This window comes from Eimeria tenella, apicoplast (genome assembly GCF_000499545.2).
Source record: "Eimeria tenella apicoplast, complete genome".
NCBI classification, from domain to species: domain Eukaryota; phylum Apicomplexa; class Conoidasida; order Eucoccidiorida; family Eimeriidae; genus Eimeria; species Eimeria tenella.
This window is the reverse complement of record NC_004823.1, coordinates 1-14,649: the sequence shown is the minus strand read 5'-3', so window position 1 is coordinate 14,649 and position 14,649 is coordinate 1. Positions and strand designations below refer to the sequence as shown.

At 22.2% G+C, this 14,649-nt stretch overlaps 16 protein-coding genes and 21 non-coding genes across 37 annotated transcripts; 7 read left to right on the top strand and 30 right to left on the bottom strand. All coding sequences in view use genetic code 4, as the record gives it.

Moving 5' to 3' along the window:
• Positions 1–7: 7 nt before the first annotated feature.
• On the bottom strand, positions 8–1,219 carry tufA (elongation factor Tu). The gene has a single exon. The coding sequence runs from the start codon at positions 1,217–1,219 to the stop codon at positions 8–10; it is 1,212 nt and encodes a 403-aa protein (NP_852636.1).
• Positions 1,220–1,296: 77 nt separating this feature from the next.
• Positions 1,297–1,668, bottom strand: rps7 (ribosomal protein S7). Its single transcript has one exon. The coding sequence runs from the start codon at positions 1,666–1,668 to the stop codon at positions 1,297–1,299; it is 372 nt and encodes a 123-aa protein (NP_852635.1).
• A 33-nt stretch (positions 1,669–1,701) lies between these two features.
• On the bottom strand, positions 1,702–2,064 carry rps12 (ribosomal protein S12). The gene has a single exon. The coding sequence runs from the start codon at positions 2,062–2,064 to the stop codon at positions 1,702–1,704; it is 363 nt and encodes a 120-aa protein (NP_852634.1).
• A 42-nt stretch (positions 2,065–2,106) lies between these two features.
• rps11 (ribosomal protein S11) lies at positions 2,107–2,505 on the bottom strand. The gene has a single exon. The coding sequence runs from the start codon at positions 2,503–2,505 to the stop codon at positions 2,107–2,109; it is 399 nt and encodes a 132-aa protein (NP_852633.1).
• Positions 2,506–2,509: 4 nt separating this feature from the next.
• Positions 2,510–2,659, bottom strand: EiteCp12 (ribosomal protein L36). Its single transcript has one exon. It carries the CDS (start codon positions 2,657–2,659, stop codon positions 2,510–2,512), a length of 150 nt encoding a protein of 49 aa, NP_852632.1.
• A 46-nt stretch (positions 2,660–2,705) lies between these two features.
• On the bottom strand, positions 2,706–3,401 carry rps5 (ribosomal protein S5). Its single transcript has one exon. It carries the CDS (start codon positions 3,399–3,401, stop codon positions 2,706–2,708), a length of 696 nt encoding a protein of 231 aa, NP_852631.1.
• On the bottom strand, positions 3,401–3,949 carry EiteCp10 (ribosomal protein L6). The gene has a single exon. It carries the CDS (start codon positions 3,947–3,949, stop codon positions 3,401–3,403), a length of 549 nt encoding a protein of 182 aa, NP_852630.1.
• Positions 3,950–3,973: 24 nt separating this feature from the next.
• EiteCp09 (ribosomal protein S8) lies at positions 3,974–4,333 on the bottom strand. The gene has a single exon. The coding sequence runs from the start codon at positions 4,331–4,333 to the stop codon at positions 3,974–3,976; it is 360 nt and encodes a 119-aa protein (NP_852629.1).
• A 1-nt stretch (position 4,334) lies between these two features.
• On the bottom strand, positions 4,335–4,700 carry rpl14 (ribosomal protein L14). Its single transcript has one exon. It carries the CDS (start codon positions 4,698–4,700, stop codon positions 4,335–4,337), a length of 366 nt encoding a protein of 121 aa, NP_852628.1.
• A 23-nt stretch (positions 4,701–4,723) lies between these two features.
• Positions 4,724–4,927, bottom strand: EiteCp07 (ribosomal protein S17). The gene has a single exon. It carries the CDS (start codon positions 4,925–4,927, stop codon positions 4,724–4,726), a length of 204 nt encoding a protein of 67 aa, NP_852627.1.
• EiteCp06 (ribosomal protein L16) lies at positions 4,928–5,317 on the bottom strand. Its single transcript has one exon. The coding sequence runs from the start codon at positions 5,315–5,317 to the stop codon at positions 4,928–4,930; it is 390 nt and encodes a 129-aa protein (NP_852626.1).
• Positions 5,318–5,324: 7 nt separating this feature from the next.
• Positions 5,325–5,951, bottom strand: rps3 (ribosomal protein S3). The gene has a single exon. The coding sequence runs from the start codon at positions 5,949–5,951 to the stop codon at positions 5,325–5,327; it is 627 nt and encodes a 208-aa protein (NP_852625.2).
• A 16-nt stretch (positions 5,952–5,967) lies between these two features.
• On the bottom strand, positions 5,968–6,234 carry rps19 (ribosomal protein S19). The gene has a single exon. The coding sequence runs from the start codon at positions 6,232–6,234 to the stop codon at positions 5,968–5,970; it is 267 nt and encodes an 88-aa protein (NP_852624.1).
• Positions 6,227–7,048, bottom strand: rpl2 (ribosomal protein L2). Its single transcript has one exon. The coding sequence runs from the start codon at positions 7,046–7,048 to the stop codon at positions 6,227–6,229; it is 822 nt and encodes a 273-aa protein (NP_852623.1).
• Positions 7,049–7,055: 7 nt separating this feature from the next.
• On the bottom strand, positions 7,056–7,697 carry EiteCp02 (ribosomal protein L4). Its single transcript has one exon. It carries the CDS (start codon positions 7,695–7,697, stop codon positions 7,056–7,058), a length of 642 nt encoding a protein of 213 aa, NP_852622.1.
• A 44-nt stretch (positions 7,698–7,741) lies between these two features.
• On the bottom strand, positions 7,742–7,815 carry EiteCt51. The gene has a single exon. It is a non-coding gene; the product is annotated as a tRNA-Pro (tRNA).
• A 17-nt stretch (positions 7,816–7,832) lies between these two features.
• On the bottom strand, positions 7,833–7,905 carry EiteCt50. Its single transcript has one exon. It is a non-coding gene; the product is annotated as a tRNA-Glu (tRNA).
• Positions 7,906–7,927: 22 nt separating this feature from the next.
• Positions 7,928–7,999, top strand: EiteCt49. Its single transcript has one exon. It is a non-coding gene; the product is annotated as a tRNA-Lys (tRNA).
• Positions 8,000–8,023: 24 nt separating this feature from the next.
• Positions 8,024–8,098, bottom strand: EiteCt48. The gene has a single exon. It is a non-coding gene; the product is annotated as a tRNA-Asp (tRNA).
• Positions 8,099–8,127: 29 nt separating this feature from the next.
• EiteCt47 lies at positions 8,128–8,217 on the bottom strand. Its single transcript has one exon. It is a non-coding gene; the product is annotated as a tRNA-Ser (tRNA).
• A 23-nt stretch (positions 8,218–8,240) lies between these two features.
• Positions 8,241–8,327, bottom strand: EiteCt46. Its single transcript has one exon. It is a non-coding gene; the product is annotated as a tRNA-Tyr (tRNA).
• A 15-nt stretch (positions 8,328–8,342) lies between these two features.
• EiteCt45 lies at positions 8,343–8,419 on the bottom strand. Its single transcript has one exon. It is a non-coding gene; the product is annotated as a tRNA-Met (tRNA).
• A 27-nt stretch (positions 8,420–8,446) lies between these two features.
• Positions 8,447–8,535, bottom strand: EiteCt44. The gene has a single exon. It is a non-coding gene; the product is annotated as a tRNA-Leu (tRNA).
• Positions 8,536–8,575: 40 nt separating this feature from the next.
• On the bottom strand, positions 8,576–8,646 carry EiteCt43. Its single transcript has one exon. It is a non-coding gene; the product is annotated as a tRNA-Cys (tRNA).
• A 20-nt stretch (positions 8,647–8,666) lies between these two features.
• On the bottom strand, positions 8,667–8,740 carry EiteCt42. Its single transcript has one exon. It is a non-coding gene; the product is annotated as a tRNA-His (tRNA).
• Positions 8,741–8,751: 11 nt separating this feature from the next.
• On the bottom strand, positions 8,752–9,354 carry rps4 (ribosomal protein S4). The gene has a single exon. The coding sequence runs from the start codon at positions 9,352–9,354 to the stop codon at positions 8,752–8,754; it is 603 nt and encodes a 200-aa protein (NP_852621.1).
• Positions 9,355–9,402: 48 nt separating this feature from the next.
• Positions 9,403–9,474, bottom strand: EiteCt41. The gene has a single exon. It is a non-coding gene; the product is annotated as a tRNA-Thr (tRNA).
• EiteCr30 lies at positions 9,420–12,164 on the bottom strand. The gene has a single exon. It is a non-coding gene; the product is annotated as a 26S large subunit ribosomal RNA (ribosomal RNA).
• A 32-nt stretch (positions 12,165–12,196) lies between these two features.
• Positions 12,197–12,271, bottom strand: EiteCt40. The gene has a single exon. It is a non-coding gene; the product is annotated as a tRNA-Met (tRNA).
• Positions 12,272–12,296: 25 nt separating this feature from the next.
• On the bottom strand, positions 12,297–12,370 carry EiteCt39. The gene has a single exon. It is a non-coding gene; the product is annotated as a tRNA-Arg (tRNA).
• Positions 12,371–12,396: 26 nt separating this feature from the next.
• Positions 12,397–12,468, top strand: EiteCt38. The gene has a single exon. It is a non-coding gene; the product is annotated as a tRNA-Val (tRNA).
• A 9-nt stretch (positions 12,469–12,477) lies between these two features.
• EiteCt37 lies at positions 12,478–12,551 on the top strand. The gene has a single exon. It is a non-coding gene; the product is annotated as a tRNA-Arg (tRNA).
• A 10-nt stretch (positions 12,552–12,561) lies between these two features.
• EiteCt36 lies at positions 12,562–12,645 on the top strand. The gene has a single exon. It is a non-coding gene; the product is annotated as a tRNA-Leu (tRNA).
• Positions 12,646–12,671: 26 nt separating this feature from the next.
• Positions 12,672–12,744, bottom strand: EiteCt35. Its single transcript has one exon. It is a non-coding gene; the product is annotated as a tRNA-Asn (tRNA).
• Positions 12,745–12,764: 20 nt separating this feature from the next.
• EiteCt34 lies at positions 12,765–12,837 on the top strand. Its single transcript has one exon. It is a non-coding gene; the product is annotated as a tRNA-Ala (tRNA).
• Positions 12,838–12,895: 58 nt separating this feature from the next.
• EiteCr29 lies at positions 12,896–14,404 on the top strand. Its single transcript has one exon. It is a non-coding gene; the product is annotated as a 16S small subunit ribosomal RNA (ribosomal RNA).
• A 160-nt stretch (positions 14,405–14,564) lies between these two features.
• On the top strand, positions 14,565–14,637 carry EiteCt33. The gene has a single exon. It is a non-coding gene; the product is annotated as a tRNA-Ile (tRNA).
• Positions 14,638–14,649: the final 12 nt, after the last annotated feature.

Below are 14,649 nucleotides of genomic sequence, written 5' to 3'. Positions count from 1 at the left end.
AATATTATTAATTAATTAAATCAATAATAATTCCTGCTCCTATAGTTTTTCCTCCTTCTCTTATAGCAAATCTCATTCCTTTTTCTAAAGCAATAGAATACATTAGAGATATTCTTAATTTTACTTTATCTCCAGGTAATATCATTTCTGGTTTTTCTGGATTTCTTAAAAATTCAATTGTTCCAGTAACATCAGTAGTATAAAAATAAAATTGAGGTTTATATCCTTCAAAAAATGGTTTTTTTCTACCACCTTCGGAACTAGAAAGAATATATACTTCTGCATCAAATTTAGAATAAGTTAAAATACTTAAAGGTTTAGCTAATACCATTCCACGTCTAACCTCATTTTTTTGAATACCTCTTAATAATATTCCTACATTATCTCCTGCTTCTGCCGTATTTAATATTTTTTGAAACATTTCTATACCAGTAACAGTAGTTGTTTTTAATAAATTAAATCCTAAAATATCTACAGTATCATTAAGTTTAACTTTTCCTCGTTCTATTTTACCAGTAACTACAGTTCCACGTCCTGTAATTGAAAAAATATCTTCTATTGATAATAAAAACGGTTTATTAATATCTCTTTTAGGTTCTGGAATTGATTTATCTAAAGCTTCAATTAAATTTTTTAAATTTTTTACCCATTTATTATTTAAATCATTTTTTTCAATATATTCTAAAGCTTTTAATGCAGATCCTTTTATAATAGAAGTAGAATCCCCATTATATTCATATATATCTAATAATTCTCTTACCTCTAATTCTACTAATTCTAATAATTCATTATCTTCTACCATATCTATTTTATTTAAAAATACAATTATATTAGGAACTCCTACTTGTTTTGCTAATAATAAATGCTCTCTTGTTTGAGGCATAGGGCCATCAGTAGCAGAAACAACTAAAATAGCACCATCCATTTGTGCTGCTCCTGTAATCATATTTTTAATATAATCTGCATGCCCAGGACAATCAATATGAGCATAATGACGTAAATTAGTCTCATATTCTATATGAGATGTATTAATTGTAATTCCTCTAGCTTTTTCTTCTGGGGCAGAATCAATTTCTGAATAACTTTTTGCTTTTGTATTATTTATTTTAGATAAATAAGAAGTAATAGCTGCAGTTAATGTAGTTTTACCATGATCTACATGACCAATAGTTCCTATATTTAAATGTGTTTTAGTTTTTTCAAAAAATTTTTTTGCCATAAATTTAATAATTTTAATTATAATTAATATTTTATTTTTTTATTAAATATATAAAAATTCTATTAGTTAATGATTTTTTAATATATTGNTTGTTTATAATTATATGCAATTCCTTGTTTTTTAAGTACATCATAACATTCTAAATATAATGCTTTTATAAAAGGCATTTTATTAAAACTTTTTATTTTAGCTGCTTTAATAAGCCATATTAATGCCAAATTAATAGATTTATAATAATGTGTTAAAGTAGGAATCTGATATTTAATATATCCTATTTTTTTAATTTTAAAAGTAATAGGTACTATTAATTTTAATATAGCATATAATAAAACCTTATCATTAATTAATAATAATAAATTTTTCTTTAAAGAAATAGATTTATGTTGATTTCCTGATTTTATAAGTTTTTTTATTAATAAAAAATAAATTAAATTATTTAAAGAATACATTATTTTAAAAAAATAAAATTTTAATTATTTTAATTATTTTTTAGTACCATATTTAGATCTACTACTTTTTCTATTTTTAACTCCAGATACATTTAAAGCACCTCTAATAATTTTATATCTAATCCCAGGTAAATCTTGAACTTTCCCTCCTTTAATTAAAGCATAATTATGTTCTTGTATAGCATATCCTTCTCCTGGTATATATGCTATAATTTCTTTATTATTAGATAATCTAATTTTTACTACTTTTCTTAAAGCAGAATTAGGTTTTTTAGGTGATTTAGTAAATACTTTTAAACAAATACCTTTTTTTTGTGGGCATCTATTTAAAATTGAATTTTTAAATTTATTCTTTTTTTTTCTTGAATTTTTTATTAATTGATTAAAAGTTAGCATAATAATAAATTTTTAATTTAACGTTTTTTTATTTTTTTAGGTCTACATCCCATTATGTGGGTATTGCGTTACATCTGTTATTGATAATATTTGTAAATTTATATTTTTATATTTAGTTTTAATAATAGTAGTTAATATAATTTTTTTAAAAATATTTATACCTTTGAAAATTATATGTATATATTTAGCTCCGTTTTGTAAAGCATATAAAGAACTTTTATTAGCTAATATACTACATGCAAAAGGGGTTTCTTTTTTTCTATTTTTAAACCCAAAAGAACCACAAGAAAAAATTTTTATTAATTTTTGATTAGGTTTAACTTTATTATTTTTAATTAAAATTGTTTCTTTAAAAATAGAAATAAAAGTATTATGTCCTGTACTTTTTATATAAAAAGTACATATATTTGATTTATTTATTTTAAAATTTTTTATAATCATTACCTTATATTATTATAATTACTATATTTAAATTTTTATTATTTTTGTCGGTGGTTATGTTTAGAAATTTTACTCCATAAATATATTTTCTTTTTTGTCTATTTATTAAAAAACCATTTTTACATAAACGTTTTATAGATAATTTTACCTTCATAATTTTTATATATTTATAATTAAAGATAATATTTTATATATATTATTTATCCCATAATTTTAGAATTAAAATTATTAATTCCGATAAAATAAAATAATAATCTAATAATATAAGAAGAAGAAATTTTTATTTTATAATTATATGAAAATAAATATAATTTTTTGAATTTTTTTTTTATATATATATTATTTTTTAATAAATTAGAATAAAATAATGAAATTTGATAAATATTTTTAAAAGCATGTAAACGTGCTTTAGAAATAGCATCTTGTAAATAATAATCTTTACTACATCCTATACCAAATCATCCAGATTTATTTCCTATAATAATTATAATTTTATATTTTTTTATTCTTCCTTTTGCTCTAGTTTTAGATACTTTTTTAATTAATAATATTTTTTGTTCTATAGTATTAAATAATAAATATTTATTATAATTTATAAAATTTTTATTTTCCCAATAAAATAATTCTAGTATATAAATTTTATAATTTATAGTAGTTGTAATATTAAAAATATTATTATAAATATTATATAATATATATTTAATTGCAATTATATTTAATAAATTAATAAAATTTTTAAGTAAATTAAAAGAAAATAAATTATATATTTTTATATATTCTTTAATTAAAAAAGAAAAAAAAATAAAATCATTAATTATTTTTATAAAATATAATAAATTGATATTTTTATAATATATATATTTTTTATTATATATTTTTTTATTTAAAAAAATCATTATTTATTTTTTATATTTTTTGGTTTACCTAATTTTAATTTTAATTGATCAAAAATATTTTTTATTCCTTTTCCTTTATATACATTTAATTTATTACAAGATTTAATAATATAAAATATATTACCTAATATATATTTATTAGAATAAACTAAATTTAATATTTTATTATTATCTATATATATATTACAATTATTAGGAAGTTTAATTTTTATTAAATGACTGTAACCTAAAATAAAATATAAAAAATTATTTTTTAATAAAAATTTATATCCTATTCCAATAAATTCTATAGATAATTTATATTTAATACAAAAAAATAATATTTTATTTTTTAAAGTATTAATATATGTATTTATAATATTTTTTTTTTTTGAAAATAAATATAAATAAAAAAAAGAAGGAAAACTTATTATTTTATTAGATAAAAATATTACTTGATATTTTTCATTATATAATATAAATAAATATATTATTTGTGTTTTTATACCTAAAATTGAAAAAAATAAATTAAATGAATTGATTAATTGTTCTTTATATATTTGTTTCATTTTTTATAAAATTTTTTAATTAAATTAATATATTAAACAAAATAATATACCTCCTTGTTTTAATTTAATTGCTTCAGAAATAAAAAAAATACCTTTCGATGTAAAAATAATTCCATTTTTATTTTGTTTTTTTATTTTTTTTAATTGTAAATATGTAATATTATTTTTTTTATCTTTTATATTAAAAAATTTAAATTTTAATTTTTTACTACTATATATAATATAAACTAAAATTCAATTTTCTAATTTATATATATTTTTAATATAAAAATTTTTTAATAAAATAAAAAATAAATATGTTATTTTTGTATAAGAGATAATTAAATATTTTTTATATTTATTTATATTATTTGTTAATATATTTAAATTTTTTTTTAAAATCATTTTAAATAAAATCTACAGTTAATGAATATAATTTTAAATAATTTTTTTTTTTTAAAAATTTAGGAATAGTTCCAAATATACGAGATCCTATTGGGTTTAAATTTTTATCTACTAATACAGCAGAATTATCATTAAAAGAAATATTATATTTTTTATATAAATTTATATTTTTTTTTAATCTAATAACAATTCCATAAACTATATTAGAGTAAATTAATTTACTTGTATTATTAATTTTTTTAATAACACCTACAATTAAATCTCCTATTTCTATTTTTTTAGTTTTTTTTGTTAAATTTTGTATACATAATATTTTTTTTACACCACTATTATCTGCAATATTAAAATAAGTATTTATTTGAGTCATTATATATATATATATTTTAAATTTTATAATAATCCATATATTTTATTATTTATTAAATTAAATAAAATAATATCTCCTTTATTATATTCTTGTCTATAATTTAATATATAATATTTCTTTATTTTTATTTGTATTTTTTTATATTTAAAATGAATATAATGAAAAGGTATTATTAAAATAGCATAATATTTATTAGATTTTAAAATAAATCCTATTTGTTTTTTCATTTAATTAAATATATTAATAAGTTTTATTTTTATTGGTATTTTATTTTTAATTATTTTAAAAATAGAAAATAATATATTTTTTGGAATATTATAAAATTCTAAAAAAATAAAACCTGGTTTTAAACAATATTGTAATTCAGATATTATACTTTTTCCTCCTCCCATTCTAGTATCTAAAGGTTTTTTTGTAACAACTTTATTTATAGTAATATTAAATTTAAATTGATTAAATTTTTTAATATTTTTCTGTAAATATTGTTTTATAAAATTAATATGTTTAGTTGATAATACTCCATATGTAGTAGTTTGAATAGCCCATATACCATAATTACATTTATTAAAGTTTAATCCTTTAAATTTTATATTTTTAGTAAATTTAAATTTTTTCATTAAATTTTTAATTTAAAAATAATCATATTTTAATACCTAATAAACCATATTTAGTAATAACATCAATAGAATTATACTTTACATTTAAAATTTTATTTTGTAAAGAACTTTCATTAAATTTAAATGTTTCTATTTTTGCCATTTGAGATCCATTTATTTTTCCAGAAATTATACATTTAAATCCTTTAATTTTATATTTTTTATTAATTAATAATATAATTTGTGGAATAATTTTTCTTAAAGAATTTTTAGTATATAATATTTTATTATATAAATATTTTAAAATAAAATAAGTAGATATTAAAGGATGTTTTAATACTACAAAATTAAATGTAAATTTATTTTTCTTTAAATAATTTTTTTGTATAAATTTTATAAAATATTTATTAATATATTGTTTATTTTTTAAATATATTAATTTAGAATATAATATAATATTATAAATATAATAATTATTATAATAATATTTATTTTGTATATATAAAATATTTAATTGTTTTTTATTTTTAGTAAATAATTGTAGATTTAAAAAAAATTTTATATTAATATAAGTTAATTTAAAATTATTTCATATATTAATATAATATGGAAAATTTTTTGAACGAAAAATTAAAGGATTAACTTTTTGACCCATATTTTAAAAATAATAATTAATTATTTATTTTAATATTAAATTCTAAAAAATAAGATTTATTTTTTTTTTTATATATAAAATTTTTTAAAATAAATCCTATTTTTTTTTTATTTATATTTATAGGAATATATCTTTTTCCATTATAAATTTCTATTATTTTTCATAAAAATAAAGGTAAAATTAAAGTTGAATTATTATTAGTTTTAAAATGTTTACTATATAATTTATTTAAACGTAATATATCTTTTGATATAAATAATTTCTTATAATAAATTTTAATCATTTTTTTTTCTATTTTTTAATATTAATTTTTTACTATATTTTTTACTTTTTCTAGTTATAATACCTTTTGAAATAGTACCCCAAGGAGAATAAACAGAAGAACGACCTATAGAATTTTTTCCTTCTCCTCCTCCATGCGGATGATCACAAGCATTCATAGCAACACCACGTACTTTTGGTCGTTTTCCTAATAATCTATTAAATCCTGCTTTATTTTTTTTTAAAAAAAGCGGTATTATATTAAGTTCTCCTAAAATACAAAAAACATTTTTATTTAAAAGTCTAATTTCTCCTGAAGGTAATTTAATTGTAACATATTTTTTTCCTATATAAATTAAAAAAGCACTAATTTTAGAATTTTTAACAAAAACTGCTCCTTTAGTAGGATTATGCTCAATATTATGAATTCAACTACCGCAAGGTATTTTTTTTATAGGTAAAATATTACCTATTTTTAATTCTATTGTTTCTCCTATATAAATAATATCTCCTTCTTTTGTATTTTTTGTAATAGGAAGATATTTATATTGATAATTTAAAGAATTATTAAGACATATTACTTTATATATATATTTTTGTAATTTATAATCTATTATTTTTTTTAATATTTGTAATTTTATTATTTTTTTATTATTATAATTAATAATATTAAATATATTTTTTTTAAATATATAATTATAATTTGTATTTTTTAATTGAGAACTTTTAATAAATAATCCTTGCCTATGTTTAATAGTAATATGTCCTTTATTATTTTTTCCAAAAGAATAATTAGAAATATATTTATTTCTTTTACAATAATACATATTATACATTTTTTTATTAAATTAAAAATATTATATAATTAAATTTTAAAAAAGAAATTATATTTAATGATTTTATAGATAATATAAAAGGATAATTAGTTTTTTTTATATTTATATTATTATTTAATAAAATATATATTATTTTATTAGAAAATATACCTTTAATTCTTTTCTGTTTATTTAAATATTCTTTAAAATTATTAAAGTATATATTGTAGGCATTATAACTTGTAAAAGATATATATGTTCTTTTATTTAAAAGTAAATAAAAAAAATTTAATTTTTTCTTTTTTATTTGAAATATTATATTAATAATTCTATTTTTAGGTCCGAATAATTTAATTCCTCCTTTCCATAAAGGAGATTTAAATGATCCTGATCGTGCCATACCTAATCCTTTTTGTTTCCAAGGTTTTTTTGTTGATTTAGATAAATTATTTTTATTTATAGTATTACTTTTTTTAATTTTATGATATAATTTTATTATAGTATAATAATTATTATTAATATATTTAATTAAAGTAATAAAAGAAAAATCAAAAAATTTAAAATAAATATATTTTATAATAATATATTTTTTATTAATATAAATATATTCATTATTAAATAATTTTAATGGGAATATAATATTTAATTTATTCAAATTAAAAAATTTCATATTTTATTTATTTTAATAATAGATATAAAAAATTATATTAATTTTCGGAATAATAGGATTTGAACCTATGACCTTCTATTCCCAAAACAGAAGCGCTACCTGACTACGCCATATTCCGCTATATAATAATATATATGCTCTTAAAGGAATTTGAATCCTCGTTTTCTTCCTGAAAAAAAGATGTCCTAACCTATTAGACGATAAGAGCTTTATTATAATTATTATTATAAGGGTTGTTAGCTTAATGGTAGAGTACTCGGCTTTTAACCGAAAGGTTCTGGGTTCAATTCCCAGACAACCCATGCATGTAGATGTATAATTAAATACGGAAATAACGGGATTCGAACCCGCATCTTCACCGCGACAGGGTGTTATTTTAACCTATATAAAACTATATTTCCTTAAATATTATTTATTAATATAATAATATAAGAGAGAAAGGGATTCGAACCCTTGAATATATATATAAATATATGTCAAATTAGCAATTTGATACTTTAAACCTCTCAGTCATCTCTCCTCCTTATTTATTATTTTTTAATATGAATTGAATCAGATTTGAACTGATGAAGATTTTTAATAATCGACGGAGTTACAGTCCGCTCCTATAGACCGCTCAGGCATCAATTCTTTTAAACTTAAATTTATACCTGAAAAGATTTGAACTTTTGAAAAAAAATGGATTATGAGCCCACCGCTTTTGACCACTCAGCCACAGGTACAAAATTCATTTAAAAATAATAATAAAATAAGGATGAAGGGACTTGAACCCTTAAAGTTTAATAAAAAACTTACGGATTTTAAGTCCGTTGTGTTTACCAAATTTCACCACATCCTCATATTCTTTATAAATAAAAATAATATATATATTTTTTAAAAGATAGTACTCAGAGTTGAACTGAGATAAAAAGATTTGCAATCTTTTGCTATACCTTTAAGCAATACTATCTATATAATTATAATTTTTAAGGGGAAATGACGGGAATTGAACCCGCTTTAAATAAATCCACAATTTATTGGCTATACCAATTGACCTCATTTACCTTTTTATTTTTTAATAAGAATAATATTTCATTATCAATATATTATTATAATTATTATTATTATATATATTTAATATTGAATAAATAATACTAATTAATGTATTTTTACAAATATATATAGTATCATATATATTAGAATTTTTTATATATTTTTTATATAAATTTTTTTTACATAATTTAAAAATATAATAAGATTTAGGAGATAAAGTAATTATATCTCCTTTTTTTAATAAAAAACTAGGAATTTTAATTAATTTAAAATTAACAAAAAAATAACCATGAATAATTAATTGTTTTGCTTGTGCAATAGTAATAGAATATCCTAAATTAAAAATTGTATTATCTAAACGTATTTCAATAATATTAATTAAATTAAATTTTTTATAATTATATTTGTGCATAAATAAAATATATTTTTTAATTATTTTTTCAGATAATGAAAAAGTAAATTTTAATTTTTGTTTTTCAAATAACTCTAATAAATAAAAAGATAAAATCATTTTATTATTATATTTATTTGTATTTAAAATAAAATATTTAGTAGAAAATTCAGGTTGCATATGTATATTTAATCGTTTTAATTTTTTTAATTTAGGCCCTAAATAACGTAACATTTTAAAATTTTTTATATAATATTTATTATTTTTATATTTTAATTATAAAACTGATAAAGGGAATTGAACCCCCAACCTTCTGATTACAAATCAGCGGCTCTACCTTTGAGCTATACCAGCAAAATATATTTTTTTCGAACTTTTAGTCAAAAAATGCTAAAATTATTACTAATTGTATACACTTTTTCTTTTTATCAAATTATCTTTTTGTTTTCTTATTCCATTTATTTAGTTAGATAAGAACATTTATCTTAAAGTATTTTTCTCACTTATATGTTGTCAGTGATTAATATTTATTTAAACTTGGCTACTTAGCGATTATTTTTAGTAAAATAACTAATACACCATAGGTTTAATCTCTTTGGTCCTCTCGTACTAAAAGAAAAACTCTTCAATGTTCTTATGTATACACCGGATATGGACCGAACTGTCTCACGACGTTCTGAACCCAGCTCACGTGCCGCTTTAATGGGCGAACAGACCAACCCTTGAGACCTACTTCAGCCTCAGGATGCGACGAGCCGACATCGAGGTGCCAACCCTCCCCGTCAATAGGAACTTTCGGGGGAGATCAGCCTGTTATCCCTAGAGTAACTTTTATTCGTTAAGCGACAGCCTTTCCACAAAGAACTATCGGATCATTAAGACCGACTTTCGTCCTTGCTCGAGTAGTAACTCTTACAATCAAGCCTTTTTATCCCTTTATAGATTTAATTTTAAAGTAAATATTTAAATTAAAAAAAGACCTTTGTACACCTCCGTTGCCTTTTAGGAGGCTACCGCCCCAGTCAAACTACCTTTTTAAAATTTTTTTATAATTGGTTAACAATATTATAATAAAAAAATAAAATAAATAAGAGTGGTATTTCAAGATAAATAAAATAATTATTTCCCACTTATTCTACACAAATATATTTTATTTTTAATTTCAAAATATAGTAAAGCTTCATAGGGTCTTTCTGTCCAGGTGTAAATAGTCCGTATCTTCACAGACATTTCTATTTCGCCGAATCTTTTTCCAAGACAGCATCCAAGTCGTTACACCTTTCGTGCAGGTCGGAACTTACCCGACAAGGAATTTCGCTACCTTTGGACCGTTATAGTTACAGCCCGCCGTTTACTGGAGCTTATAAAAATATTATAATTATCAATATTTTTTTTAACTTACCAGCACTGGGCAGGTGTCAGCCCCCTTACATTGTAATTACACTTAGCGGAGACTTGTGTTTTTGATAAACAGTCGCTTGGATCTCTTTATTGCAGTCCTTTGGACATCCTTTTTCCCGAAGTTACAGGATTATTTTGCCGAGTTCCTTAGAAAAAGTTATTTCGTACTCCTTAGTATATTTATACTTGCTTACTTGTGTCAGTTTTAGTACGGGTGATAATATATTTTAACATATACATTTTTCCAGCTATATATTTTTATTTATATATTAAAAACTATATTATAAAAATATAATAAAAATTATAGGTCACTATTTGTTATATATATTTACAGTAAAGGGAAGTTTAACCTTATTACCCATCAATTACATATTTAATCTAATTTTAGGCCCCGACTTTATCTACGTGGTATATCCTTTCGTAGAAAACTTTTAAGCTTTCGGAGTATTAGATTTTACTAATATTTATGCTACTTAAGCTGACATTTTCACTTCTATTTTTTCCATAAAAATTTACATTTTTACTTCTTAAATATAGAACGCTCCTCTATCGATTTAAATATAAATCTCATAGTTTCGGTAAAGTATTTTTTTTACCATTTTCAGTACATAATTTCTAATTTAGCGAGCTATTACGCACTCTTTAAAGGATAGCTGCTTCTAAGCTAACCTCCTAAATATAAATGAAATTAAATTTCTTTTTATTTTTAATACTTTTTAAAACCTTAACTTATGATGTAGGGTTGTTTCCTTTTAGACAATTGAGATTTTCCCCAATAGTCTCACTTATTACTTTTTAATATAATAGGTATTATTAGTTTATATATAATTTTTATAATATAAATATAATAAATATTAAATATAGTGCTTTACCACCTTAATTATATATTAAGTAACAGCTGCGCCTCAACGCATTTCGAGGAGAACCAGCTAGCTCCGAATTCGATAAGCATTTCACCGCTAATCTCATCTCTTCTGATGATTTTGCAATATCAACCAGTTCGAACCTCTATATAGACTTATCTATATTTCATTCTGGACAAGATTAATTCATCCGGGTTCGGGTTCTTAATTATAAGCAATTGTTATTATATTATAATAACTCGCGTTAACTCTGGCTTCAATTAAATAAAATTAACCAAATGCTTAAAATAATTAAGACTCGTCAGCTCCTTCTTCAACAGGCATATAGTTAGATTCTTTAATCCCTTCTATAGATTGTAAGATAAAAAATTTCATGTTCTTTTCACTTCCCTTCCGGGGATCTTTTCACCTTTCCCTTACGGTACTAGTCCACTATCGATCACTTTAAAGTATTTTATTTGCAAGGAGGTTCTTGCTTCTTCAATCAGAATTATTTTCTAATTTACTTATTTAAAAATAAATATATTAAATAAATATATTTATCCCATTTCGCTCGCCACTACTTAGGGAATTTTTGTTATTTTTTTTCCTTTAGATACTAAGATGGTTCAGTTCTCTAAGTTTTCTTTTTTTATTAAATTATAAGGTATATTCCTCCTATTCAGAGATCTTTAATTTATTGCATATAGCTAATTAAAGTATTTCGTAATTTAAAACGTCTTTCTTCGTCTTTAAGTATCAAGGTATTCTTTTTTATCTTATAAATATTTAATATTATATTTATTATAATAAATAATAACTTAAGAAATAAAAAACGGAGAACGGAATTGAACCGTTGACCTTCGGATCATGAGCCCGATGAGCTAACCAGACTGCTCTACTCCGTTTATATTAAAAATATATAAAATTAATAAAGCCAAGAGGGAATTGAACCCACACTATTGTGGTCCGTAGCCACATGCTCTTCCAACTTAAGCTATTGGCTTTATATAAATATATTATTATATGAGGAGGGTGGTTAACTCAATGGTAGAGTATATACTTTACAAGTATAAAGTTGTTGGTTCGATTCTAACACTACCCATCTTTAAAAAAACCTATCATTTAAATTGGAAAAGATAAAAACCTTCTAAGTTTTTAATGTAGGTTCAAATCCTACTAGGTTTATAATTTAAAGACGGAAGTGGCGAAATAAGGTATACGCGTTAGATTTAGGTTCTAATAGAATTTTTCTATGAGAGTTCAAATCTCTCCTTCCGTATTTTTTAATATATAAATAATAAATAACTCCACAGGCTGGGATCGAACCAGCGACTTTTCGGTTAACAGCCGAAAGCTCTAACCACTGAGCTACTGAGGAATATATAATATATATTATAGGGGGATATAATGACAATGGTAGAATAGTTCTTTTGCAAAGAAAAAGGTAGCGGTTCGATTCCGCTTATCTCCAAACCATAGATTATATATAAAAACTTCTTAAATGTATTATATTTTATAAAATATTTTTTGTACTAAATGAGTTTGATCCTGGCTCAGGAAAAACGCAAGAGACGTGCCTAACACATGCAAATTTAATGGTTAATAAATTAACTATAGTGAATTGGTGAGTAAAATATGAAAATTTAATTTTAGATTGGAAGTATTTCTAATAACTTAGAAGTAATCTCTGATAAGTGCATATATGTTGCTTTTAAAAAGTTAATACTGTCTAAAAAAAAGTTCATATCTGATTAGCTAGTTAGTAATATAAAAATTTACTAAGGCGAAGATCAGTAGCTGCCCTGAGAGGGGGACCAGCCACATTGGGATTGAAATACAGCCCAAACTCCTACGGGAGGCTGCAGTGGGGAATCTTCTGCAATGAGCGCAAGCTTGACAGAGCGTCGTCACGTGAAGGAAGACAGCTTATTTTTTAGTTGTAAACTTCTTTTACTTAAAAGTGAATATTGACACTTAAGTAAATAAAGTATCGGCAAACTCCGTGCCAGCAGCCGCGGTAAAACGGGGGATACAAGCGTTATCCGGAATTACTGGGCGTAAAGCGTATGTAGGTGGTTTTAATATATTTTTATATAAAAAAAACTTGATATTTGTTTTTAGTAAAAAAATTATTAAACTAGAGTCTGTTAGGGGTAAAAGGAATTTTTTGAGGAGTAGTGAAATGCAAAGATACAAAAAAGAAGACCAAAAGCGAAAGCATTTTACTAGGACAGTTTATTTTACTGACACTGAGATACGAAAGTTAAGGTAGCGAATGGGATTAGATACCCCAGTAGTCTTAACTGTAAACGATGGATACTCGGAATAATATATAAATAATATTTTATTCCTTAGCTAACGCGTTAAGTATCCCGCCTGAGTAGTACGCTCGCAAGAGTGAAACTTAAAGGAATTGACGGGGGCTCGCACAAGCGGTGGAGCATGTGGTTTAATTCGATGTAACGCGAAGAACCTTACCAGAGCTTGAAATATAGGTTTTTAAAAATTTAATAAATTTTTATTAATATAACCATCTACAGGTGGTGCATGGCTGTCGTCAGCTCGTGTCGTGAGATGTTGGGTTAAGTCCCGCAACGAGCGTATCCCTTATTTAAAGTTAAATATCTTTAAAAACTGCCTATATTTTTTATATAAAATAAGGAGGAAGGAATGGAAAACGTCAAGTCCTCATGCCCTTTATGCTCTGGGCTATACACGTGCTACAATGGATGATACAATAAATTTAATATAAAGAAAAATTTTTCTTTTTTTTATTTGAAAAAATAAATATAAATATACTTAAATTCATTCTTAGTTCGGAACATAAATTGCAATTTATTTATGTGAAGCTGGAATCGCTAGTAATCGCCGGTCAGCCTTACGGCGGTGAATAAGTCATCGAGCCTTGTACACACCGCCCGTCACACCATGGAAATTAATTATTATTAAAACTTCTGTTTAAGAAAATAAATAAGAATTAGTAACTGGGGTGAAGTCGTAACAAGGTAGCAGTACTGGAAGGTGCAGCTGGATAATATACTATCTATATTAATTAAATACTACTATTACTGGCAGCTAATATAAATTTTGGACCACTTTTATATAAATAAAATATAAATTGTGAAAAAAATTATTTATGGCAAAAATACTTTTAATTAAAATTAATGGAAAAATAGCTAAGTGCTAGTAAGTAAAAAAGGGCTGTTAGCTCATCGGTAGAGCGCGCCCCTGATAAGGGCCGAGGTACCTGGTTCAACCCCAGGACGGCCTATATAAAAAATAA